General features: G+C 41.6%; 1 protein-coding gene across 3 annotated transcripts in view; it reads left to right on the top strand.

The window, feature by feature from the left end:
* The first annotated feature begins 8,181 nt into the window (after positions 1 to 8,181).
* The window catches only part of SNX9 (sorting nexin 9), a 69,286-nt gene continuing 50,585 nt past the window's right edge, over positions 8,182 to 26,882 (top strand). The window contains exon 1 of one of the 3 annotated variants that reach the window (XM_054193931.1): positions 8,182 to 8,423. In XM_054193931.1, coding sequence (XP_054049906.1) covers positions 8,412 to 8,423 — 12 coding nt within the window. In that variant the 5' untranslated portion in view covers positions 8,182 to 8,411. Of the gene's footprint in view, positions 8,424 to 23,918; positions 24,051 to 26,882 lie in introns of those variants that run through there. The other 2 variants (XM_054193930.1, XM_054193932.1) reach the window with 2 other exon arrangements.

Consider the following 26,882-nt stretch of genomic DNA (forward strand, 5'->3'; position numbering starts at 1 on the left):
TGCAATGCTGAAGGTTTTTTGTGGTTTGTGTCTTTGTTTTGGGTTTTTTTTTTTGAATGTCATATTCCAGTCACATTTCCTCTTCCAATTGTTACCACAACTTCAAAGGAGTATCCTTTCAATTTAACTCTTCTGTGACAACATTGTCTGTAGCAGCAGTATTTTATTCTTGTAAAAACCTTGGACTGAGGTAGCAATGACAGGCAAATGCCAGCAAGCTCCTGATAAAGAACCCCTTTTGGGTAAACACACTACTGGCAACAAACTGAATGATGTGATATGCTGAAAAAGTGCACAGATACGGTTCAAGCAAACGAGAAAAGGTACTTTGTGGTACAGCAGGTCCTTTTTTTGTCCTCAGCATTTCTTAGGTAAACTCACTGAGATTGATTTTAAATGTCAGCTGTTAGTTGGATAGCTTACTGCTTTTTTATTTCTTCAGTGACTGTTTTTGATGTCAAGAGCAGCTGTGTTCGGTCTTTTTTCTTAAAAAAAAAAGTGTAGCTTAGCATCCAAAAAAATTGGCTTTGTGTGGCTAACCACGAGCAGAGCACATGACTGAGTGCTGCATCTGTTATGTCCCCCTTCAGTTCTAACAGTCTGGACAAGAATATTCTGTAAATTTAAAGGGGAAGTCTCAATTTACAGAATGCATTTAGAATGCATTTAGAGCTCCTCATCCAAGCAAGCTGCAAATTTTACCCACTACCAGAAAAATAAGAAAAACTGTACTCTGGAAAAGGGAGATGCGGGATTTATTCCCCTCTGTCTCCTCTCTTTAATGTGAGTATAAGGGTCAGATTTCCAGGAAATATTTGTAGGTTTTTGGACATCTGCCTTTTCAGGGTAGCTAGAGCTACCTCTAGGGCTGCTTCTGGTAATTTGAAGAAAAGAACTGTCAGCCAGTTTGAACATCTTAATACTCACATGCAGAAAGATATGAAGCACTTAAATCTCTAAGGTATCATTTTTATTTTAGCACTGGTAATAAATTAAATGCTTGAGTAGACTAATCAGTCCTGTTAGTTACAGTGGATTTTCAAAAAGATTTGAATATCTACTCCTATGAGGTATCTTGGAACAGCCAGCTATTTAATACTCCTGCTAATGAATGGCTCTGTGCCCTGCAACCAAAGAGAAATGCTTTTTTGCAAGCCCTAATCTGAGGCAGTGATTATAAACAATTTCATAGATACTTGAAATTTTCTGACCTGCCCACAGTCACATAATTTCCTCAGCAGCAATGCAAGGTATGCAGCCTACAAACCCTCTTTTGTAGCCCATCATCTAGTCACAGGCTTTGCTTTTTTCTTCTGTTGTACATTATTATCTCTCTGCTAGGATAGCATAGTTTTTATCGGCTATAATGTGAAAGAACAAATCCCACAAAGTAGGGTAAAGAGGGGACCTCAAGATTCCAAGCTCCTTCCTCAGACAGGAAAAACTATATAAAAGGAATACATCTAGTGATTGTATAATGAAATTCATGACAGCTTTTACTTTCTCTCTTTTCTTTATCCCATTTTTGGCTTGTCTGGGCTAGAAGACAGTTTATGCACTGGATTTCTAAAATGGCTTGACACAAGGGAGAAATATATATGCACTAGAAAGAGGCTTCATAACTCTTCCTCTAGCTGCAGGACACCTTAACCCTACTAGAGAAAATGCAGATGAACAATAGCTTCTGGGAATGAATATTGTTCCGCATTTGCGCTGGAGCAGTTCTCGTCACCTTGACATGCGTTCGTTAAAGATGGGCTCATGAATGCTGGGCGGCTGCTGATCATCAGCTTCTTCCTATGAAGTAATCGCATTGTCAATTATTTCCAAAGGAAACGGTGCCTCAAAACAAGATTCAAGGGGCAAAGGACACTAAGGCCTGGTTGAGCCTTTTGGTGATCTCACCACATAAATGCCACAGGACTGAATTTCTTGTGTATGAAAACACAGTTAGCTAGAGGCCCTGAAATCCCCCAAATTTCCATGACGAAAGCACAAAATAATGTAACTGAAGTAATAAATCTGTTAGAATTGGAAAAACACAAACAGTTTGGAAACTCAGAATCACATTAGTCCAAAACTTCTGTCTGTGTCATGAGGGAAAAAGTGTGAGTGAATGCTGTATGCTGGAACACTGGAGAGCAAGCATTAAACCGGGGATAAACCACATTCGAGATCCATGTTGGTCAGGTCAGTAAAATGATAATTCTTATTTTTATAAAGGAGACCACCTAAATTAGTTTATTTACAGTAAAAAGCATACACTCATGACAATCACCATTTATCCATAAGTGCAGCTTTGCATGATCACAATCACAACGCAAAGCGTACCTTACGATGGTTTGATACTGACCATGCTCTTAATTTGGATATAAATGCAATATGTGCCAAGTGCCCATGGATTTGCTCCTACTTTCAATAAGCTGTCTTGAAAAGTACAGCCTGGTGCTACGCTGGCAGACTCATAGAGTGCCACCGCTCCCCTCCACAGAAGCTTGGAGACCAGAGCAAGAGGGCTCAGATCTCTCAGGTTAGTCCTGCAGCCTTCTGTATCTTCCTCCTCAAGCAGTTACTCAATGAGGATGAATAACCGGACCACCATCTGCCAAGAATAATTAATTACATCTTTAGTATGACTAGTGATCTGTATGTCGGAAGACAATTTGGGTGCAATCCTTGGCTTCTTAATGTTGACAGGACCTAGTCGTAGATGTACCTGTACATCTAATCAAAGCACGTAGCAGAACACACTCCTGTTGCTTTGCTTGTCGAGACTGCAGTCCCCTGAGACGGCAGCATATGGCAGCTGGCTGAGCCCTTCCACGATGACAGGAAAAAATGGAAATGAGCCACAGGCAGTCATCACTCCAGATGGAGTGGATCAGTAGCGGTAAGAATCAATAGTGCTAACAGTAACGTCACTTTTGCTAAACTAGCAAACACCAAAATGGACACATTTATACTTTTTTTAATATTCTTTTTACTAAGCTGTATTCTATTTTCCAGGCAAGCTGAGTTCAAAACCTACTGACCTCAGCAGTCATTGCATTGAAACCCAAATGAATATGAAGTATGAACAAAAAATCCAAATGCAAACCAACTAAAATGCATGATACATAGGCGTGCACAAATATCCTAGGTCAGATAGAAGCATATATGCTATATTATCAATCAAGCATATATACTATACTACCAATCAGCGTAAAGAAGGGAATGCAAAAAGTAAGAATTATATTAGCACTAGGTGTTTCAGGAAATCTTTTTTCTTGCTTGCACAAGAAAGCATGATTTGTTGTATCATTTTTTTCAAAGCTTATACTGATAAAAAAACACCCCATACATCTATTACTGATTATTCTGCTGTAAAGGCAGAAGAAGAATAATAGAATTGGTCAAAACATTTGTTACATTTAAAGGAGAAAAGGGGAAAACCCATTTTTTTCACACCCTATTATCTGAAGAAAGAACAGACCATCACAACCAAGCCACCTCCTAACTGTTGCAGTCATGGAGCTCTCCCATAAAGGTCTGCACATCCCCCTCTTGGATGATCAAATTTACCCCAAAACAAGACCTTTGCAATCAGCTTCAAAAAAGAAAAAAAAAAAGAAAAAAGAAAAAAGAAAAAAGAAAAGAAAATGCTCTCAATAAACTGACAGCGTCCAAAAGCGTATTGCAACACCACCTTGTCTCTGGAACACCCACACTTTTTTTTCTGCGTAGCTTTTTCACATCTTCAGTGGTTAGCAGTTGTTTTTATGGGTTTTTAAAGAGAAGGGAGTCCACCAAGACTGAAAGTCAGTGGCTTCACAAAGATGTGTTAAAAAACCCCCACCCTTGGAGCACAGATTTTAGCATGGTAGAGCATTGCACTTTTCCCCAGTGTAAAGAAAGTGGCATATTCATACACAGCACAAAGCCAATCTTAGCTATATAGTTATTAAAAACGTAACTATGTCAAATCAGAACTTACCTTGAAAAAGGCCCACATAGTATGCCAGAGTTCAGATAATAATGGCCTTTGTTTACCAGCTCTAAGGAGACAAACCCCTTAAGTCAAAAGCAAATGTACGAAGCACAGTTTTTCTCAGAACTGCTTATTCAGAGACAAAATATAAGACTGAAAAACTCAGAGGAATTTGGGTGCAATTTTGGGTGCATTTTTCTAAAGCTGCTTTTATGAACTAGGGAAGTCTTGACCTAACATCCTACGGTGTTTCAAGATTGGCTGCCTTACTGGTTTGATAGTGATCTTCCAGCACCAGCTGCAGAATAAGATTGAAAAGTGTCTCTGTAATCTCTTGAGCACCATTTTAAACTGCCACATAAAGTTCCGGGTGAAGGAGAGGCTATTGTGCTCTGGTTCAAATACCATATGATTCAAGAGTTCACAGCCTTCCTGGCCAAAGACACCCAACGTACAATAAAGGGAAATAATCTTTTTTTTTTTTTCCTCAGAAAACGTTTCATCAAATGTGTTTTTCGGATAGGATTTGCAAACGATGCCACGTTGCACAGAGCGATGCACAAATGGGATTCAGCAGCTGCTCCCCTGTTGCTCTGTGCAGATAACATTAGGTCTCACGGATGTGGCAGCTCCTGTCGTTTTCTGTCCAGTTTTGGGGGAGAGGAAGGGAGGAGAGGGAAGATAGGAGGAAACAATATTTCCTCTGTATCGCGCTCTCGCAAACTACTCAGAAACACCAAAGAAATGGTGTTAACCCTACTCTGAAACAGAAACGCTGGTCAGCTGAGAGAAAACACACCACCAGCCAAAGAACCTCTTGGGGAGAGGTAGGTGAAGCTGTGTGGATATGGCTTCTGAAGATGAAGCATACACTGCTGCTATTTTTGTTCCATAAACTAACTCATTGCTTAAGCAGCTCATTTTAAGGCTTTGGAAATGTGAAATCTCTACCTCCTCTTAAAACAAGAGGTGTATCAGGTGATTAAGGTAAACATGATAATTAAAAGGAGTAAGAAAAGTTTGAAATGTTTTTGTAATCACCCCCTAGTCATTGTTAGGCTTTCCTGATGAACATAGTTAGAAATCTTGAGCTAAACACATGTAGCATGGAACTGATGTTATCATACGTACCACACTGATAGCCTCTCAACCAAAAAAAAAAAATAATCACTTCTCACTTTATAAAACGCCTTGGAAAATAAAGACCAAGGGCAATTACCCTCAGTATGCCTCCTGCAAAGACTTTGGGAATACATGTGTCTGACAGGCTGTTCCCTTTGCAAAGTTGTTGCCACTGAAGATAATAATTGTTCCTCAAAGTTCCTCCCCAGCTGTGCTAAATGCGTCAGGGCCACCTCAGTCACCCCCGTGCATCACCTAGATAATGCTAAGGGCACGGCCTGCTAGCAGGGAGAAATCCAAGGTGCACCACCTCAAGGCGCTCCTGAGGACAGTAGCTTAGAAACACAAACCATAGTTCTTTCTCCAGATGGTTTTCAGCTTGAAGGTTATCCAAATAACCTTATTTTTTCTTTATCATTCCCCACCAAGCTTGCATAAGTCAGGACGTACAAGGTCACCGACTTTTAGTGATCTTGAAGCTACCGGCAGGCCTTGCCCAGCAGAGAACAGTATTCAGCAAATGTTCTCCATGTCCTTTCTCAGAGTCCATCTTTAATTAAAAAATTTGCATAGTGTTGTTGGCAGGAGCTTTTCATTTGATGAGGCTCTGCAACAGATCGCTGCTCACTGAACTCTGCTGCAGCAGTTGCTCCTGGGAACTCCTGCAGACAAGTTTACTGCAAAAATACATACTTTGTAAAAATCTGTAGAGACAACATTAAAAAAAAAGTCACTTATGAGCCAGGCAAGGGATTTTCTTCTGTTATTGACTGTTTTTTTTCTGAGGTGGAAAAATTTAACTATTATAGCATACACTGGGGCTTTAGTACAAAGTGGATAATGAGCCAACTGTGTTTGAAAGCTGATAAGCTCCACGCAGAGCACGCGACGTCCAACCTGCCAAATGCTTAGGTATGTAAACAAGCCCGCTGAAGCCACTGGGGTTTCTTATATGTCTAGTGCTAAGCAAGCATCTAATCTTAATTAACTAGGACTCAGCTTGGTAACAGAAAATTAACTAATTTAGAAAGTTTTGGAAATTTTAGGTGATTTCATTACCAATTTGTTGGTATTTGTCCCTTTGTGTTATGCAATAATAAAGTTTGCAGCTAAGAAGAGATGTTTATTTGCAATCCAAAGTGATTCCTAAGAATGTCTTTTTTTAAACACAGGAAATAATGGCAACTAATTGCAAATAGTATTGGAAAGATCCCACCAAAAATTTTCCCAGAACATTCTCTCACCCTGACAGAATCGTTAACATTTCCTTCATCCCTCAAACTTGTCAAGGAAGATTTATTTTTGGGAGTACCTCACGGTGGAAAACTGCAAACTGGAAATTTTAAGCATATAGAGAGGCTGAATAAATCATGACTTTGTTCTTTGTTCCCCAGCTGGCAAGCAGTGCTCTGTTGAAGCACACTGGTTAGCAGCTGTAGTCTAAGCTTCTCCGGCAGTTCTTCTGACTGCAGGTAAAGAATGACACAGACTTGAGCTTATGCAAAAGCCACAGGTTTATTATAAATCACATAGCAAAACATAGCATCTGGCGAAGGGATAGAGGGTGCTTCACATACCTGTCAGTTGGGGATCCCTAAACAAGACAGCGCTGGGTTTCTTGATTTCACACCTCTATCCTTTTTATAAGATCCTCATTAGATGGACCAGATCAAAATGTGCAACGTTGGAAAGATTGTTAGCAAGAAGGTGGAAGAAGAGGGTCCCTTAGTACAGCGACGAAGCCGGCTTCAGAGAGTTTTGCTACTACAGTGGATGAAATACGAGTCTGGGAGGGACCATAGGGCAAAACTGATCCTTAATGCAGTATCTCAACTTAAAGGTAGTATCATGAAGGGTCATTTGTGGGCCAGACACAAAGGTTTCACTTTAGATACTGCTGTTATAAGAAATAAAAAGTTGGAGTTTTTGTATTTAATTGAGTTCTGAAAAAGTTAAAAATTGCAGTGAAGGAGCTTGAAAACTTCTCAAGTTCATCAGTTCAATCATTTGAAAAGAGATGGTGGCTGAACAGCCAGCTTCCTCCTAATTCCTCATCCTCACTCTCCATACAAAATATTTCACTGGTCCTACTTGGAAAATTTTTTTCGAACTTAAAATATCCGTGAACACACTTTTCTCTTTTAATAAAGCTGCCTCACTGAGAAACCATACCAATAGCAGAAGAGAAGCTTGTAGTTTCTATGGAGAAGGAAATGCAGATGTGAAGTTGTGCAGCTTCCCAACAGCCTACCTGCCTCTTAGGACTCTCCTTGGTCATCCTGACAATTATACGATGTATTATTTCCTTCAACAGAAAGGAAACATCTCCCGATTCCAGGCCAACCAGTATACATACACAGATGAGAAGTCGTGCTTTTTGGATGGCGCAGTACCTTGCATGATCACTGCCACTGGATTTTCCCAACCCCTTTGTTTCAGCCTCCCATCGTGTCCCTCCTGCAGGCTGGAAAGCAAGTGGGGTCACAGCTAGTTTTTATGAGATGGTCGTAGAGTGCCTGACAAGAACCCTGCCCACCCCCACCCGCTCCTTGATGTTATTTTCGGCTGTTCATAACGGCTGCACCCCAAGGCCCAGCTGCAACAGGAGGTGAGGGTCGACATCACTCCAACAGCTGCAGAGGGAGCCTGGCCGAGGGAAAAATGCTCTCCTCGTATAAGAGCTGCCTCGAAATTTAGGCTCAAAAGCAACCGAGAGACAAACGACATCTTTCTGCGAGCCCTCTCCCCGCCGCGGGCAGGAAGGCCGGCTCCTCGCCGTGCCGGGGCAGCCCCGCTCCGCACACGGCAATCTGGGGGCAAACACTGACTTACGAAGCGAAGCCGCTGAAGCCACCGGGGGTGGGCTGCGGGGTGCCGGTCCCAACCCGGCGGCACGGCCGCCCCCGCCAGCACCCCCGGGGACCGACCGGGGCGGCTCCCCCGGGGGTCCCCGCCGCGCCGCCCGTCCCTCCCTCCGGCCCTGACGGAGAGGCTGGGGACAAACGGCCCCACCAACGCCCCCGGGTGCCGAGCCGAGCCGAGTCGCGTCGTGGGAAGGGGCGGCCGGGGCGGGGGCGTGCAGGGGGTGTGAGGAGAGGGGCACCGCCGTGCGGCTACATCAGCCCCCGCCTGGCGAGCGCCCGGCCTTACTGCTGAGCTGCCCAACGGCCCCCAGGCGGCGGCGGCGGCGGCGACTGGGGGAGGCTGAGGAGGAGCCGCCTGCGCGGCCCAGCGGCGGCGGGCGGGCCGGACGCACCGACCGAGCAGCCGCGGCCCGCGGCGGGGAGGGGAGAGCGGCAGCCCAGCCCGCACCGGCAGCGCCATGGCCACCAAGGTGAGCAAACCCTGCGGCGCGGCCCCGGGTGGTCGTGAGGCGGCTCCGCGGCGCCCCCTGCGCCGAGACCCCGGCAGGCGAGCAAGGCCCAGCGGAGGGGCTCGGCGGGCGGGAGGGGCGCCCCGCGGGGGGACAGGCTGCGTTTCGGGGGTCGGGGGAGGGAGTCCCCTCCCCGGGGCCTGTCTCTCGGCGCCGGCCGCGGGAGGGAGGGAGGGAAGGAGGGAGAAGGGGGCCGCCCGCTCCCGCCGCGCCGCGCTCGGGCCTCGCCGCGGCTGCCCGGCCCCTCCGAGCGGCGCGGAGGGCTCGGCGGGGCAGCGCCAACTCCGGGGCAGGGGAAAGTTGCTTTCGGCTTTATTTTCGCGCCCCCGGCCCAGCGCCCGGAGTGGCTGTAGGACCGAAAAAGCCGCCGAGGGCTGCTGGTCCCGCAGCCCGGGTGCCCCTGCCCCGCTTCCACCGTGCCCTGGCCGGCAGAGCGCGGCGGCGGCGGGGAAAGGCCTCGGCCGGCGGCGGGCCCTGCCGCCCAGCCCCGGGACGGGACGGGGTGTCCCGGGAGGCTGCCCCGCGGGGCTGTGGACGGGGACACCTCCCTCTCCACGGCCGTCCCGCCGCCCCGGGGCGGCTGGTGCGGACCCCCCTTGAGCGGCGTGCGGGGGGGGTAGGTGGGCTGTGGGAGCCCAGAGTCTGTGATGTGCGACCTGTTAATGACAGGGTCTGATTTTACAAAAAAAAAGAAGAAGGCAAAAGCAGGAAGCGAAATTATTTTTTCAGTTCTTCAACAGTATCTGTTATTAATGCAACAGTCAAAATTAGCCCATCCTATGTGAAACCTGTCTCTTTCTAAATTAACAGTATTTATTTACGATGTTGGCTGATGGAAGCATCTCTGCTTGTGTAGGTGTGGGTTAACATCCACGAGTAAATGTCATCTGCAAATTGTCTAAATAGTGCAGAAGGCTTTTTGGTATTTCAAGTAGTACTTGGAGTCACCTGATTCCATAAACTTGGCCAGCAGCTTGAAAACTTCCTTTCGCTGAGGCAGTTCTCATACAGTCCACTATTTGTGTTGCGCTTCTCAGTACTGGAGAAATTCTGCATCTCGAATGTGTTGAATGTAATGTATAAGTAGCTGTGTCTGTAACCGTATAAGTTCATGGTTACTCATGTTTTAGTAAACTTTTTCAGAAGCACAGAGAAGTTGGGTTTAGGCTTTAAAATCACTTAAGTGGTTTAAGAAGTATTAATATAGTGAAATTTATGTTCTGTTGAGGTTTTAGAATATTGTTGATGGACTCAGTTTTAATACTGGTGGTTTCCACTGATTGTGGAATGTGGGATGTGTGTGTGAATAATATGTATTCAACCTTAACTTTTGTAGATAGCAAGAAAAAGAAAATTACTTCTGTGTATGCATATGCTACATATACGCAGTGTGCTAACTATATACAGTATGCTAACTGTACTAAAACAGTTTACTGTTTCTCTCCTCACTTTGAGGTGCAGTATCCTCACAGGAGCCTGCATTCTGTGCCGAACGCATGAAGACGTTTTATTCATAAGTTTGGAAACTTTCACTTTGCTTTTCTTGAAACAATTTTTTGGAGTCATTATGGCCTCAAACTGAAGGCTGTATAATTTCTAACTTCCTAACCGTGACTGGCTTGAAATCAGGTGGTGCATTTCATTCTATCATTCTACACATTGCAAGTTATGGTAATTTACTTTAACTTGAAGGTTAAAATTGGTAAGTGAAACTGAGAAGTGTATCAGTAAGGACTTTATTTTATTATTATTTTTATATGTTGTTAATTGAGAGCAGTACTGAAGAGAAGCTTACTTTATTTGCTGTGAGCTTTACCCAGGAGACAGGTCCCTCTCTGCGAATTGCCCTGTTTTGGATTTTAATTTGTTAAACTTGTGCAAGTGTCATCTGTAGTAAAGGATAGATTTTTTTTAACAGCGTAAGAGAGTAACTGGCTTGAAGACCAGTTTTTAGGAGCTAGGCCAATTAACCAGTCACCATTTCACTTGGAAAGTAAATTTTGGTTTTTAAATTGTAATCAAACTTCTCATCTTCTGCTTGTGCTCCTTCCAAAATAGCCTATTTTTAAAATAAATATGCAAAGTGTATTTGTATTGTATGTGAAAACATTAAGAAAACTAAGGTATAGTTAGTCATCTGGAGTGTGAATTTCTCAAACTGTAATGGTGTCAAATCCTATATAGCTGGTAGAGGCGACTGACAGGCAGGCCTGGCCTGTGCTGCACGGGCTATTAGCACTTCCTGAATTAATTTCTGTTTAAACTAGAATATACTGTCCAAGGAGGACTGGGGGGAAGAAAGTTCAGTCTTGATTTGCATGCGTTCAGTGATGGAAAATGTGTTCTGCCTTTTTTCTTTTTTCTTTTAACCATCAGCTCTCCTGCTGTTGATGCTTCTTGATTTTTGAACCTAAATTTGCCCAGCTTCTGTTTCCAGTTTTATCTGTTTGTCTACGAGATTTACAAAAGCTTGTATCAAAGTGTTAGGTTTCCTGGGGGGTGGAAGGGAAGTAGGTATTTCTTCCACAGCTACCTTGTAAACCCTGGCCAGTTTTCTTGCCTCCCACTTTGATAAACAGCAGCAATAAAGTTCCCAGGGTTTTCCGATATGGAGACATTGTCTACAGTCATGTAATCTGATGGCTCTTCCCTGTACCTTTCAAACTTACTGGATTTCTTACTGAAGTAATAAAAGCTTTTTGTGGAAAGGACTACTGTTTTCATGCAAAAAGGCCTTTACCGATGCTTTCCTAGCATATTTGTTAACTGGTAGCTTGGTAGGGAGTCTTTTGCTGAAATGGGTCAGGGATGGCTGTAGGCCCTAAGTGCTCTGAAGGCTGTTGGAGGCTCTGTCTGATGCTGTGAGCTGAGCTAGCAGGCACCATTACTCCATCCTTGCTCCTCATCCTATGCTGTCTGTATGTCCCAGAAGTTGACTCCAACACTTGTCAGGCAAAAGATGAACTGAATGGAAATAGTGGAGCTATTTTCTCCAGTTCTGGGAAGGTATAGTAGCTGAAGGCTTGCTCAGAGCTGATGCAAAAGGTGGGTGAGGTGACCAAGTGGGGAGGGGGAGACTCTCTTGGTGAAGTGTGGAAATATAAATGGGAAATGGAGGATCTGAGACGTCTGCTGGCAGTTCTTTGGTTGGCTAGATCCTTATTGTAACTTGGCAGTGGATTTTATGATTCCCTAAAGGCTTGCTTAAGGTCACATGCTCTAAAAACTGAAGCAAGTGAAAAAACGAATCAAAACAAAAAAAAGGATTGTTTAGGAGATGCTAACTTCCAAAGTTTTACTGTAATTTAACTGAACCTGACTTCGAGGTGGGCATTACATATCCATGTTTGCTGCCTTCAGAAACAGAGTTGAGCTTTCTTATTTTTAACTGTGCATCACAAAAGAATGCAAAAAGTGCCTGAGCCTAAAAGAATAAAGCTTAAAAAAAATTTCAAAACTCAGACACAAAGAAAATGCAGTATTTCACAGGTATATCTGTGACAATTGCTTGCAAAAGCCACAGATGAGATTCTTATTCTTCTGTTTGTTCCTTCTTGACTTCTTTGGCCTTTGCTCTTCTTTCCCCACTAGAGTTTGCCGTGTCCCAGCTTTACTTGTGTCCTTTCTTTTGGAAGCGATATGCTGGCTTTTAAATAATGTCTTCCCTAACTCAGTCTGGTTTTAGTTTTTTATTATTTTAAAATGTAGGCAAGTCCTTTTCTTGAAAAGGCTGGTATTTTGCCATCTGTGAAGTCCTAATTTTGGAAGGAGGTGATGATACTAAGTGAAGTTGATAGGTTGCATGCTGATAGTCAAGACAGTTCTTCTGGAACCTGTGCTGCTAAGTGTGGTGAGGGTTTTAATTTGAAAGTTGAAGTTGGAACTAGAAGCCAATAAACTCTGATTTATTGGAGTAACACTGTTGAAGTTGATGACATTACTGTTGCAAGCTAGGTATCTCACAGGCCAGGTATTGATAAAGTTTATGTGGTTAGGCCCCTCAGTGTCAATAGCAACAAACTTTTCTTTGTTACCTTATGGGCATCTGTATCCCACTGTTATGTTCTAGATTTTTTTCAATGGTTTGTCTGCTTTAAGAACTCATTTATCTGGTTCTGGTTGTAGGACTGGGACCTCTTTTGTGGGAAGAAGTCGTCTGAGATGAAAGCTTAGACTGAATATTCTAAGAAGTATTGCTAAGCTATGTCTTCTTTTAAAACACAGAAATGTTCAAGGCTTTTTTGTCCATCCAATAATGTTGGGTAACTTCTTGTGAATGTCACTAGCTAGCTATAGTTGAATTTAGCATGGTTCTTGTGAGGAAAGGTCATGATTTATACAAGAAAATTTAACGTAGGAAAAAAATAGCAACACATTAGACTTTGAATAAAGGTTACTTTTCTCGAGTGTGTATCCTTCCTTTCATCTTTCTTTTTGATTCTCTATTGCTCTTACTAGTGTAAGGCTCCCCCAAAGAAGTCTCACATTTTCATTTGTACCGTCACGAAGCTGTTTGTTTGTTTGCATTATGAATCAGGGAGAAGCAATTCTTTGTTCTGATTTGCAGCTGGGAAGTGAAGCATCCCTCTGTGCTAAGCCCTCTAAAATACCCAAACTGTGTTCTGCAAGTCTGTCTTCTGTATTGTCATAACTTTGAAAGTAGAGACTTTTCTAGGAAATCACATCTTAAGGGAATATTCAGTTAATAAATCTTAATATATGTGTCAGTTGGGATGAGCTTTTACTATGCAGATCACTTCATAATCCATTTCACTACTTAAATTCAGCCAAGCAAGTTGTAATGCAGAGAATGAGATCACAGTTGATTTATATGTGTAGGATGTGGTGGAACAAAACTAATTTGGTGAGGTAATAATTTTGATTTTATGGTCTTAATCATATGAAAAGTTGTTTGGTTTTTTTAAGCTATAGTTAAGTAGATGTGAAAATATTTCCTGGGACTTTCTGGATTATTTTGGTTTGATGGCTTGGTTTTTTGTTTTTGTTTTGTTTTTTTTTTAAGGGGCAGCAAGATAACTAGAGAAGGTGAAAATGTTTGATAATGCAAATTTGCCAAAGATTCCTGACCTATTGATGGAGTGAGATGTTAGGATGATCATGAGAACTGATACAGTCTTATTAAGATGCAGGTTTTCTGTTCTTTTGTCTTTCTGTCTGACATTATGATCTTTTAAAAGTACAGTGATAAATGCATTATGTTACACTGCAGCAATTACTAGTGCAAGGGCTTTTTGTTTGCCAGCCAGTTTCTGTGCTGGGAAGCTGGAGAGATTCTATATGATGTTATGCTTGGGTAATGATTCCTCTGACTCAGTTTTTCAAAGTTATTTTAAGCACCTGGCCATTGAGTCACCAGACACTCATTACAGAGGTCATCATTTAAAAACATGATTACAGTAGCTAAAGAGAAGGAAGTCTGGTATCAGATGTTGTAAGCCTCATCTGGTTTATAGACTCAGCGATTCAGGTTTTCACTCTGGTAGAATTTCTCCATACATAAGTATTATTTCAGCAAGAAATCTTTACAGTTAACTGTGACTTTGTAAAAGAGCCTATTTTACTCCATTCTTTCAAGGTTTTCCTCTGAACTGTCTTCCTCTTTTAGAACCTCTGATTTTTCAGGTCTTGAAAAAGCTCCTGAAATACTGAATATCCACATATTCTTCTTTTATAAAGACCTCCTTATTTGATTAGGACATCTGGCAAATATCAGAGTTTACAGAGATTACAAAGGGAAAATGATACAAGAACTTTGTTGTTTTGAATACATGGGTTCCCTCCTGTATAAATTTACAAGCAATTGCAACGTTGATGGTGTTGGAAGCAGTCTTGCAAAACATTACAAAAGCAGGTAGTAGAGACTGTAAAATAGTGGGGGTGATTTGTTTCAACCAGCACTGCAGTAGGACAGATCAGCATTTAGGCATCTGGAATTATTTAAAGTAAATAGCTATTGCAGTGTTCAGCATTTAAAGCTAAACCTTTTCTATTTCAAAGTATGTTTCACAATTACAAGGTCATTCAAATTCCCTTTAAACCTCTCTGAGGGGGCAAAAATCAGAGCTTGTGCTTTTACTTTCTTTAGTTGTATTCCTGCTTTCTCAGCAATTTATGACTGGAAAAGAGCGTCCCAAGTAACACAAAGTTCAAAAACCAAAGCAGTCTTGTGGTAGTCCAATAAGCAACATTTAAATGCTACTGAAGAGAAATATATACATATTGCATACTGGAAAATTTAAGCTCTGAGCCTTACCATTTTTTTCCAAAGCAGTCTTTCTCTTTGAGCTTCGTATGGGTAAGAAACCTCTGTCAAAAAAAACCCCAAAACAAACCAACACTAAAAAAAGCCAATTGAGACCAGAATTATTTAACTTTGATAGATAGTTCTCTGTAAGACCCAGAGTAAGAGGAGAGGGGCGTGAGGGACAACTCTTCGTGTGGGGAGCTGCCTTTACGCAGGCTGATCCAGCTGTTGTGTAGTTGTAAGGGGACTTTCAGGACATGACATGGTATGAGCAGTGTGTGAGCCATCCTGGGCGCTGCTAATAAGAGGGTACATGCTCATAGTAAGTGTGCTCGGTAAAGTCAAACCAGTGACTCTTGTGTGTGTGAACAGTATCTTTTGTTTGGTAAAAACTCTAATTTCCTCTCGTATTTTAGAGCAGCTCTTCCACTGGGCCCTGCCCCTTAAAGGAAGCCACTGTACAGGAGGGGTTTCCAATGTGCAAAATAGGTGGCTGGAAGGAAGAGGAGGTGGTAGGAAGGTAGGCCGGCAGTGCAGCTTGAGGGAGGTCCCCTGGGAGTCCAAGTGAAACAGCTGCTTCTGGGGATGGGCAGCCATGCCTGACCTGGGGTTTATGCAAGTGGGACTTGCCCAGGTGAAATCATTCAGTCCCGCTTTTTGCAAAAGTGGGACTGAAGTACAACTCGTTGACGGGTGTTTTCTTATGACATACCGTTGTGTTGCTGACTTCTGCTCTGAGTTGCCATCTGCTCCTCCTTGGCAAGAGAACTGTTGTGCTTTTATTTTGTGTATTCGTATGGTATCTCTGTTTATACACAGTAGGTTTTGGACTTGCTTTGCTTTTCCCAGCCTTCTGAGACTGCAGTTCTCAATGTTCAGAGCAAGAATAAGTTGTCCTCTTGATTCTAGTTGAATTCAAGTGTTTGTTTTCCTGACTGATACAAAAAAATGACTAATTTTCAAGAACAACTATAAGAATTCTCTTAGGATAGCTTGAAACTGGTTCTGTCTTCTGTATGAAGAATTTTTTTCTTTGTCATGATTATATGGGCAGTTTCCAAAAGAAAGATGATTGATATAAGGCTATTAAGTTTACTGTTCCTGATAGTTCTGATTTAAATCCTGGGATTGCCTGGAGAGTCTATACAATTCATCTTTCTGCAGCAGTAAGGCCATGACTGATGAGGCGCTTCATTTTGTTCTGCAACTTCATCAGATTTGAGAATTAAGCTTAAATTTTTTATTTCCTCCACTGCATTAATTCTTTTTTGGGGGTTAAGATTTAATTCAGTAATTGAATATTGCAGTTACATATGGTAATACAATGTAATTAGTGCTTACCTAGTTACCGCACAGTTCTTTCAACAGTACTGTAATTTATTCCCTTAATAGCCCTGTATTTGTCTTCTGAAAATGGTTGCTTATGGAATACAAAATTAAGCATCTTCCTTGCTGCAAATAACCAGACCGTATTCTTGGAAGTTTGTATACGGTTATTGAATTGTAATTTTCATATCAACAGCTCTGCCACATTCTGTCAAGCTGCCAAACTTTCTACTAATTTGTAAGGAAGCAGCAGTTCAAACATGTTTTTCTGACTTCTTTGATGCTTTCTTTCACTACAAAGGTTGCTGGTGCAAGAAAAGTTTGTGTGGTATCCAATTTAAATCAATTCCTAGGTAATGGAAGATGGAGATTTCTAAAGGAGAAACTTCAAATATCGTATGACCTAATCCAGCTCTGTCATTCATTGTCTCTCTTTTTTTTTTTTTTTTTAAAAAAAAGCTTTTGTCCAGGCATTCTTTTTCTTTTTTTTTTTTTTGACTTAAAGTGGGATAGGGCGATACTGCTATTGTCTGTGTAGCATTAAATCGCAGGTGACTAATGTCCAGTTCAAGTGCTGGGTGTTCTCTGGCCAGGTCTAATGACTGAGCCTAGTTTATTTGAGCTGCTGTTTAACATGGCCAGTTTGTAACTTCACGGGGTCTTGTACTTCTACACTGTCAACAGAAAAGCCTAAAACAGCTGTAGGCTTGGGTACATTAGAACCCATAAAAACTGAACTTTATCCATTTCTAGAGTAAAGAAGCTTCATCTGATAAAATGGTAATACATTTATGTTGGTGTAATAGTTTCCTCACTTCATATAATAAGAGTAAACATAGAAATGCTTCAGTTATTGGGCTTTTATAAAGAAGTGTTTCTAAAAAGAACTAAGAGATCCGAAAACATTAGTATATTGATTAATATTAGTTACTCAAGTAACAGAGAATTTAGCAGAATTCCACGCTGAGGATCTGTTTTGCTGCATTTTACATTCCTTCCCAGCTGTCTTTGGTTAGCGTGCCACTATTGAGCACTTGTTTTTCTATTAATATTACCTGTGTTTGGGACTTGAGAGTAGTACAGCTATTCCATTCTGTATTTCACAGGTCAAGTTTTATTTGAAGTAGCATCATTTTAACATGCAGGTAGTTTGCTTTGCTAGTTCTTTGTTTGCTTCTATGCTGGCCTGTGCAGCTGGTACGTTGAAATGCTCAACCTGTAATAGTGTGGTGAGTCTGAAAATGCCTGAAGTTCATTAGATAACCTTAGCAAAACTTTGTGCCTCTCCAATTATTGGGATAATCACTGGGTTTTTTTCTAATCTCTGCTCTCATAGAGGCAGCACTATTGTGTGACTACAAGCTGTCTTAATGTGGCAATTTTTCTGGTGAATGCTGCAGGCTTTTTCTGAAATCTTCACCTCTTACCAGCTTTGTTCTTTGGGGACAGGACTGTGAGGGTACAACACTGATCGCCCTAAAGTTTCAGGGGACTCTGCACAGCAGAATTCTGAAACACAGTTAAATATTGTCTCAGCAAACAGTTGTGAGTGTTGCAGTTTGATTTCAGAGGCACGCTAATGATTAATCTAGGCAGAGATTTTAATCACACTTGAGATAAATGCATCCTGCCTAACATCCGTAAATACAAAGCCATGCTGTACTTGGCTGCAGTTGTATGTTCTGGTGTAACCAGAATGAATCTTCTCATATTTGAAATTGTTTAGTCCCCAGGCTATTGGGGAGCCGAATAGGTTGGTATCCGGAAAGGAAAATGTGGGAAATTCTGGGCACTTTGGAGCAGTGCAGTAAATTGATTCTGGAAAAGGTCTTCTGATAGCATTGGAGCTCCTCATTCATGGATAAAGTTGTGCAGGACATTGTTAATAACTGATACGGGTTTATAAGTAATGTTTTAAACAAGAAAAAAACCTCAGGTGCTTAACCCAACTGAAAGCTCAGATGTGATTCACAGGAGTATCTGAATCAGTATTTGGAAACATCTCTAAATCACATGAGTGTCTTGCACGTATTTCTGCAACTGAATTCCCCCTGCTTCTGTACTACGTGGGTGCATGGGGATTCTGTTGTTTGGTTCGACAGTGCCCCATAAGTGAGTCTGTATGAACACCACAAAAGGTAACAAAGCACCTCTTTTAATAGTGCGTGATGATTCTTTTAAAAATATCAGAATTTGAATGTTGCTTTTTAAAACTACGGAGCTGCTTACAGGTAATGCAGACTTTAAAATTCTTAAGCCCTGTTGTAAACCTGAAAAATACGGTAGTTTCTCTTTGCTTTCTTCATGCTTTGTGGAAGTGGTTATCTACCCACCTAATTTGTAACTTCATGGAAAGAAGCTATTTGGTTTAATTTGGTTTAATACCTTAAGATGTTAAGATCTGTTGCATTCTAACTCTTTTAAGAGATCCTAGTCTTATAACCATTTTAGTCCTCATACTGCATCAATAACTTTCAGTCCTAGATGCTTGAGCTGAAAAAGGGGCCACCCGATGTGTAGAAATTCACTTGAATGCAAGTTAGTGTGGGTGCTGCATGTAATGCTGGCCAGGAGAGCATTTCAGTTAGCTTTGGGGTGTGCTGAAGTTCGCTTACAGGCAGACAGCTATAAATGTTCTGTAAATCAAAAATAAGATATGTAACCAAAAATGAGCTGGACTAGCCTGAACAGAGGTCAGGTCTTCTTTCCTGACCAAAAAATTATTTTCAGCAAGATGGTGAAGTCCTGCGTGGTAGAACAGAAGAGATAATCTGTTTTTAAGATCTCAAGAGCTATTTTGTCCTCACTGAGGAAAGCCTGAGTTACTGAAAAAGCTAGTAAGTCATTGTCTTTATTACTAGAGAAAACATTTTCAAGTCTCTTTAATACTTGAAAACTTGCCTAGTCACTTCTTACACAAAATCGTACAGAAATGGTTTCAAGGTAAGCTTATTTTACACCTTTATTCTAATTCTAAAAGTGACAGTGGTTTAAGCCACGTGCATGTTGGTGGGAATCAAGTATTTCATTACTGTCCCTTACCCTATAAATGCTTCAAACTTTGTGTTTAGTGCATTTTGGAAACTGTTCATGCTTTGTTAACCATTTTCTTGCAATATTAGGTAGGCCTTTTAATCCAGTGTGAATACTTAATTAAATACCTGCCTGAAGTATTGTAGGCACATGCAGCTCTGAGGCTGAAGAGGAGCTCCCTGTTCTGTCTCCTCTGTCTGCAAGCATGTTTTATTAGCAGGAAAAAATGATGCAATTCTTTGTTTCTCAGCTTTTTATCTGTATTTAATTTGCTTCTAATGTGCTTATAGTCAGTGGTGTTGACTTCAAATGACAAGCTGCAGGCTATTGAACTTTAGAGTTGAAAAATTTCTCAAAGAAAGTGAGCCAGCAGGTCAGGAGACGCATTTTTAATGTGAATTTGTACACTAATGTGAGGATCCAGCAGTTACAGCTGGTGAGAGAACTTGGAGTAATGATATCTGAGTATTGTGACCTCTCTTAGTCCAGATGTGGAGCTCTTAGTTTCACTTTTTGGGTGAGTTTGTTTTAATTCTGATGTTGCAGAAAGCAAAAGCCAATTGTGTTAGAAAAGAGATGTAATACTAAAGGGACGTTTTTATTGAACAAGTGAATTTTAATTTTTACTTATTGTTTAATAAAATGATGAAGGGATGCTTCGGTTCCTTCAGGCTAGTAGGTGTTGTTTTTTCTAGGCAGATGTTGTTGAGCACATACACAAGGACAATGATGCCTAGCACTCTACAAGCAATATATAGTTTCTCCATTTGCTCTGTATTAGTTAAAAAGATAAGCATTAGATTTTTTCTCCTTTGTAATAAAACTTTATCACTTTAACTTCCAGTTTCTAGGATAATCTATAATCTCTTGAATTCCTAAGGTAAGGCTTCTGTAGGAGTCTGTCAAAGAAAACAGTGTCCCTAGTGTCCTCATATACTTCCATCTTCTGTTTTTTTTTGTTTGCTTCTTGACTCTGAGGAGTGCCTGTGAGAGGAACATGTTTAGAGACTTGCTTACTGTAGGCAAGACAGAAGGTAGCTGCCTTTCCAGGCAGAGAGGCATAGGCATTTGAAAAGCCTCTTGATATTTCTGCATAGAGTATCCAAATATACGCTTAGGCTAGCAGTCTGATGCAGTTATGACAGGGGGGCTAAAATGAAGAGGCATTTTTTTTTTTTGTCAAATCATAGCCCCAGATGTTGCAGCTGCTGCAGTGAAAATCTCTTCAGTCTTGGAGTGCGTAGTGGCTTTTCAGTGAGCTTGGCTTTCAGGATAAAGGGTGGGGCAAAGGTTAAATCTGTCCTATCCAAACAATAGCTGCTGTTGGACAAAAGGTAGTGTTGTCAGTGCTCTGAGGTGGGAAAGAGGTGGGGGGCTCCCACCTATTTTTCTGAAACATTTTTCTTCCTGTTTTTCTGAGCTCTTTGGCCACCAGTTGTTTTAAACTTCTTGCAGTACCCTCAGTAATATCAGCAGTGGGACTTACTGTGTGTGGGACTTGCTGAGAGTTTTTTCAAAGATGCATTGATTAAAACGTGGTGACTTAAGTAGTCTGTTTATGAATGGTGAAATGAAACAGTGGTTAAACTGTCATTAAGAGCCTTGCCTACCCTACATCGTTTCTGTAGCTTCACTGATGCAATGAGGACAGCTAGGAGTTCAATGCTGACTCTTCAGCTGATAACAAGTCAGATGTTCTTGCAGTTCTGAGCAGTAAACTACCTCAAAAACAATATTAGACAGTAATCACAGGGCAAATTGTTGTGAAAGATCAAACAGTACAGAACAGAAAATGGAAAAACCACCTCAAGTTAATTGCCTTTTGTTTGCAGAGTATTGCCTCTTGTTAGATTAAATGCTTCATTTTGAACTGTTCTTTCGGATGTAATAAAAAAATACTGCCCGTTTCTGAACTGATTTATTTGCAGTCAGCTGGCAACTAAGCATCTCACAGCCATTCGCTTACTCCTCCTGGCTGGGATGGGTGAGAGGATCAAAGAGCAAAAGGGGTATACCTGCTGCGGCATAGACTTACCCACAGCCACAGTCGCTTTGAGGTGCAGCTGTTCCAGTGTGGGTTTATCCATGGCCACAATGCCTTCAGAGATATACCTGCTCCAGTGTGACCTTACCCACAGCCACGGTCCCTTCAAGAGTGACCCTGCTCCAACATGGCTTACCCATGGCTGCAGTCCCTCCAGGGGTGTACCTGCTCTGTCATGGGTTTATCCATGGCTGCACATTTTGAGGTGCTCCATCGTGGCCTCATGCACAGCCACAGATGCTTCAAGGTGTATTTTCTCCAGTGTGGACTTATCCTTGGGCCACAGTCCCTTCAGAGGTATACCTGCTGTGGCACAGACATATCCATGGCCACAGATGCTTCGAGATACACCCGCTCTGGTGTGGACTTATCCATGGGCACAGATGCTTTGGGGTGCCCTGCTCCCGCATGGGCTCATCCACAGGTCACAATCCCTTCGACGCGAGTTAACGCTGGAGTTCCAGCCTGTCCAGTACAGCAGCACAGAAATGGCAGTGATGCCCTGGCCATCTGCCAGCCCAGGCGCATGGCTGTTGCTGTTATCAAAATGTTCCCAGGCACAGTAGAGTAAGATGATAAGCAGCAAAAGCAAAAAGTAGCCACTAATGAGCACTAGACTCTAATATACAGTGAGGTAAGCAAGCCCCATGGCAAGAACAGAAACCGGTCTAATAGCTAAACAGCAATAACACCTATAAACTTGAGCTAGCACATTCCAATCAAATCTGTCATTATTTCGAACCCTTCAAGCCCCACGTTGGGTGCCAAAAATGACTGTTGTGGTTTAACCCCAGCTGGCAACTAAGCACCATGCAGCCACGTACTCCCCCTGGTTGGGATGGGGGAGAGAATCTGTAAAAGTATCAAAACTCATGTATTGAGATAAACACAGTTTAATAGTAGAAAGCCATGCACACAAGTAAAGCAAAACAAAGAATTCATTCACGGCTTCCCATTTGGCAGGCAGGTGTTCAGCCATCTCCAAGAAAGCAGGGCTCCATCACATGTCATGGTTGCTTGGGATGACAAACGGTGTCAAGTTTGAACTTCCCTCCCCTTCCTCCTTCTTCCCCCAGCTTTATATGCTGAGCATGATGTCCTACGGTACGGAATATCCCTTTGGTCAGTTGGGGTCAGCTGTCCCCCCTGTGTCCCCTTCTAACTTCTTGTGCACCCCCAGCTTGCTTGCTGGTGGGGCTGTGTGAGAAGCAGAAAAGGCCTTGACTGTCTGTAAGCAGTGGTCAGCAAGAACAAAAACATCTCCATATTATCAACACTGTGGTCACAAATCCAAAACATGGCCCCATACCAGCTACTTTGAAGAAAATCAACTCTATCCCAGCCAAAACAAGCACATGCAGCTGGGCTTTTGTCTTTATTCTTTTCTTTCTGCTTCCTCAATTGCTCAGTCCAGTGTCCCAGGTATGCTGTTTCTATTTTCTTGTCTTAGAACTGTCCATTAGAGTTAATATTTTGTTTCTAAAAACAATATTGGTGCGAAAAGCAATTGGGGGGGGGGGGGGGGAACAAACCAAAAAAAACCCAAACATCTTAAAAAAAAAAAAAAAAAAAAAAAAAAAAACCCAAAAAAAAACTTGTAGTAGAGACTGAATAAAAGTAAGTCATAGAAGACAGAAATGTGTTTTTCTGTTCTGTCCTGTGCTTCCAGGTGTGATCAACATATTGCTTATCAGTGTTTCACAGGCAGCTGGTTTCAAAGGCTTGTGCTTGCTAGACCTACTGAAGAATGTTTGTACTTACTGATGCAGTTTTTGTAGCAAACCTTTCTGAAGTTTATTCATAACAAAAATGTTACTGGAGTTATTTGAGGTTACTAAAAGCCCTTTGTTGTTCATTCCAACTAAAAGTTTAAGCTGCTGTCCTTAAGCTTTTTAAGAAAAGTTCAAATCTGCTAACTGTCAAGGCTATTTAAAATTTAATGACTTGACTTGTGAAGAACAGCCCTAGCTCCCCCCCAAAAAAAACCCTGATGCCTAAGGATTAACTTTTTTTTTTTAAAAGACATTTTACCAGACTTCCCGAATTATGGTTTCTGCTTCTGTAGTGGGGTGCAGGTTTCTTTGAAAAGATTTTATTTTCTCCCTTTACTTTCCAAAACAGAAATATAGAATTTGATCCTCTTTCCATGAATCTGGGAACTGCTGCCCCCAACAGTAGGGCAGGAAACTGGGAAGTGAAGCATGAACCTGGGAAGTGTTACCATCCTTGCTGCTGTGATACAGCAGTTGTCTGAGACAATGGCACCAAGCAAATTAAACCTGTCAATCCCTGTCCCTTGAAAAGAGCACTGCTGGATGGCTGAAGTACTGAACTGCTGAAGAAAGGAAGGCGTGTATTTATTATGGGAATTTCATGCTATGAACCTTTTATGGATATTTCCTTTGTACTGTCTGCCGCTGCCAGCTGTCCAAGAGAAGCAGTTGTGGTACAGGTTTCCCAAACTTTAACACATGGCTGAAACAGATGAATGCATGGCATAACATAAGAGCTCTTTCTAATACAATGAAGTCCTGTCCTTAGGGAAAGTGTTTTCAAAGGTGTGTCCAGTTTTTGAGTGCCTTTTCCAGTTTAGTGCTATAAAGCATACTTTCATTGTAAAGCAGCAGTTCTGTGTCAGGAACTCCAGCATTACAAAAATATTTTGCTTCAGAAGCGTGAACTTAGAGTGGTTACTGTTTTTTGTTTATGTGGGTCGTTAATCATTCTTATCAACAGAGGCTTAGACAGGGAAGCTATTATAAAAGCTGCTGTGAGCAGAACTGATGTGCATTAGCTGGTACGCTCATGGCTAGCGAGGAATGCACAGTCCTACTTCTCCATGAAAGATGTAGCCTGCTACAGGTGAACTGTAGTGCGGGCAGGTGTGTGCCTGTGTACATCAAGATTGTCAGGGTTGGGGGTAAGTTGCTTTTCCATCTGAGCCTAGCATCTCTTGAGTGAAAAATCTTAGAAAAGGCAGAAGGATTCTGCTTATGAGAAATAGGTGCTTCTATTGCTTTATCACCTCTTTCAAGATTTTGGGGGAAATACAGAAGAGCCAATCCATCAGGATGTCCGCAGAGATCTTGGATACTCTTCTAGTAACTTAGTGTAGTGATAATGGAATTCCATTGGGATTCTTCATTGGAATTTTATTTTAATGACTTTTGCTAGCCAACTTCCTTCCCACTTAATTTATGCTAAGAGTCTTGACACACTGACAGTTGCATAGTCTTATGTCTGTTTGCAGAAATATGTTGGCAAATGCTCTTGGTTTTTCCCCCCCACCCCCCCCTTGGTTTTTAATATTTTGAGAAGAGGGGGGTGGTACTCGACTCAGAAAAAAGTAATGGAGATAAGCTAAGTCTTCTCTAGGTCTGCAGAGGAATAATACTTTCGCTAATCTGGGTACTGCTTTCATTGTGAAGAATCTTTATGTTTTAATATGCTTAGGTGCAATTACTATTATCATTCTAAAAAATAGGAATATTTCACTGCCCACTGCTTAATGCTTTATCTTTTCTTTATTTCCAATTTCTTAAACTGCAGTAAGGCAAAAATTATTGGGTGGATTTGTAATTCCCCCCCCCTTCTACTTTTTTCACAACTTTTGAAACAGGCACGTGGAGCAGGTGAATAGATAGACTTTGGCGCAATTACCTTATTAAACTCTATGTATCTCGGTCTTTTCCTCCCTACAAGCTGAATACTTCCAGATTTTTCTGAGTAACTTTATTTCCTGGCTGCATTTGGAGAACCTAGTCTTTGCATCTATTGTCTCATTGTGCACAAATGTATCTTAGGTTTCCAGTGTGGTCATTACTGTGGGATGTTTTACTAGCTTTCCTGAAGTCTGGTAAAATCTTCCCTTTGTCCTGGTGAACTCTCGTCAGTCCTGTGAATAAAAGCAAGAACTTAATATTTTGGTGTAGTGCTTGAAGAAGGCTAAGAAGGCTCCTTAGTTAAGAAAGCTGCTTCCCCCACGGTTCAGATGCCTAGCATCTGAGCATTGTTAAACTGATTTGCAGGAACTGGGTAAGTATTGGTAGCCTGCTGTAAAAAGGACACGTTCAACGCCTTCATCAACTACTGCTGAGGGGAGAGGCCTGGAGGGTGGCATTTTCTACATCTCTACTTAAAATGTTCTTGTATTTCAAAAGGTATGCTGCTTCTTCTCAGTTTACTTCTTAAGGAAAGTAAGGCAGCTTATTCTTATATTTGCATGACTTTCTGCTGGAAGGAAAGCAGTCAGTGTTGTCGCTGAAAACAGTTTTCTTCATCTTGCTTTTGCACGGCATAATCTGGAAGTGCTGAAAGCTGCAGTTCTAAGGGAAAAGCTTTCATGCAAGGAAGCATTCAGAGTGCTTGGGACACATGGTTTTCTGCAATGTTGTGCTTCTCAAGTGGAGAAGACAAAGCATTTGATTTGTTGTGTATGTGGTTCAGAATTGGCTTTGTCAGCTGAACTACAACATATGCTTTTTTCTGGGCTCTGTTTTTATTTACACTGAAGTAAAGTATCTGTTGACCAGCCAAAAGTATTTCCACATGATACTCACGAAATGTGGGGGAGGGAAGCTGTGTTTTTTCCGGTTTTATGTTAGAAGAAGGGATGTCTAGGTGGGATTCATAACAACCTGCAATTTCGAGACAGGCAAGGCTCGATAGTGAATGTCTGTCTTCTGGTATTTTTTTCCTATCATTAACTTGCTTTCAACAGAAATTGTGACTTTAGTGTCATCTTTATGGCAGAAACAATTAGAGTTTGATTGGTTGGGTTTTTTCTGCCCCCTGACCTCCAAGTACAAGGACTTCATTGCTGTACACAGTGTCTGATGTTATTAGTAACACAAATATAAAATTTGTTTTCTTGGATTTACTTTTTAACCTGCAGGAACAAAGCCCACTTCTCTATGAGCTGAGGCAATTAAAGCATATGTCTTAGTGGTGAAGATGAGACTCATAGCCTTGCCTCATTCAAGATATACTAGGGAAACTGGTGTGTTTCCTGAAGTAAACTTTCTGCTGCTCTTAATCCTGTATTAGCTGGAGAAATAAGGGCTATGGTGTAATCTGTATTGAGTATTGATATTTTTGTTATAACTGCCAGTACTGTCTGTTAAAATCTGTAGTTTTTCTGTTTGCGTTTCCTGACCTGTAGTCCAGCTTTTCCTTTTGCTGGTACTTCAGCATTGTCATCAATCAGATAAAATAATGTATTAATTATTTCTGGGGCACTTGGCTAACTTGAGGTGTAAATAGTAAGACTTTAATCTTTTATAAGTTCTAGTAGTGTGATGAGTTTTCTTTCAGGGAACAAGAAGCTTAGATAAAGGCTTTATTATGGTCAGGTTTAAAGTTTATCTAATATGCCGCTTGAAAAAGAGCTTTGGAAAGCTAAAACTTTGATTCTTGATATTCCTTTGAGTCAGGGGGAAAACATGGTTTTCATCAGTTTGTAATTCCTGAGAGCTTTTTCTACTTTTAGATCAGAAAGGAATTTAGTAGAAGACAATGAAAGGATGTTTGGGAATATAATCTTAGGCCACGTCACAATTCTTTGTATAAAGAAGCAGAAGTGTTCTTTAAATGTTAGACAACTTTGTCAGTGTTTCAAACAACATTTCTTTATGTAGTGTAGTAGCAGAGTCAGTACACAGCAAAGCCTTGTGTGTGTCTAAACACTTAAAAATTAGGTTGGTTTTGTTTTTCCTTCCCCCCTCGTGCCAACATGTAACAGGGCTACTCTCAC

This window comes from Rissa tridactyla, chromosome 3 (genome assembly GCF_028500815.1).
Source record: "Rissa tridactyla isolate bRisTri1 chromosome 3, bRisTri1.patW.cur.20221130, whole genome shotgun sequence".
Lineage (NCBI taxonomy): Eukaryota > Metazoa > Chordata > Aves > Charadriiformes > Laridae > Rissa > Rissa tridactyla.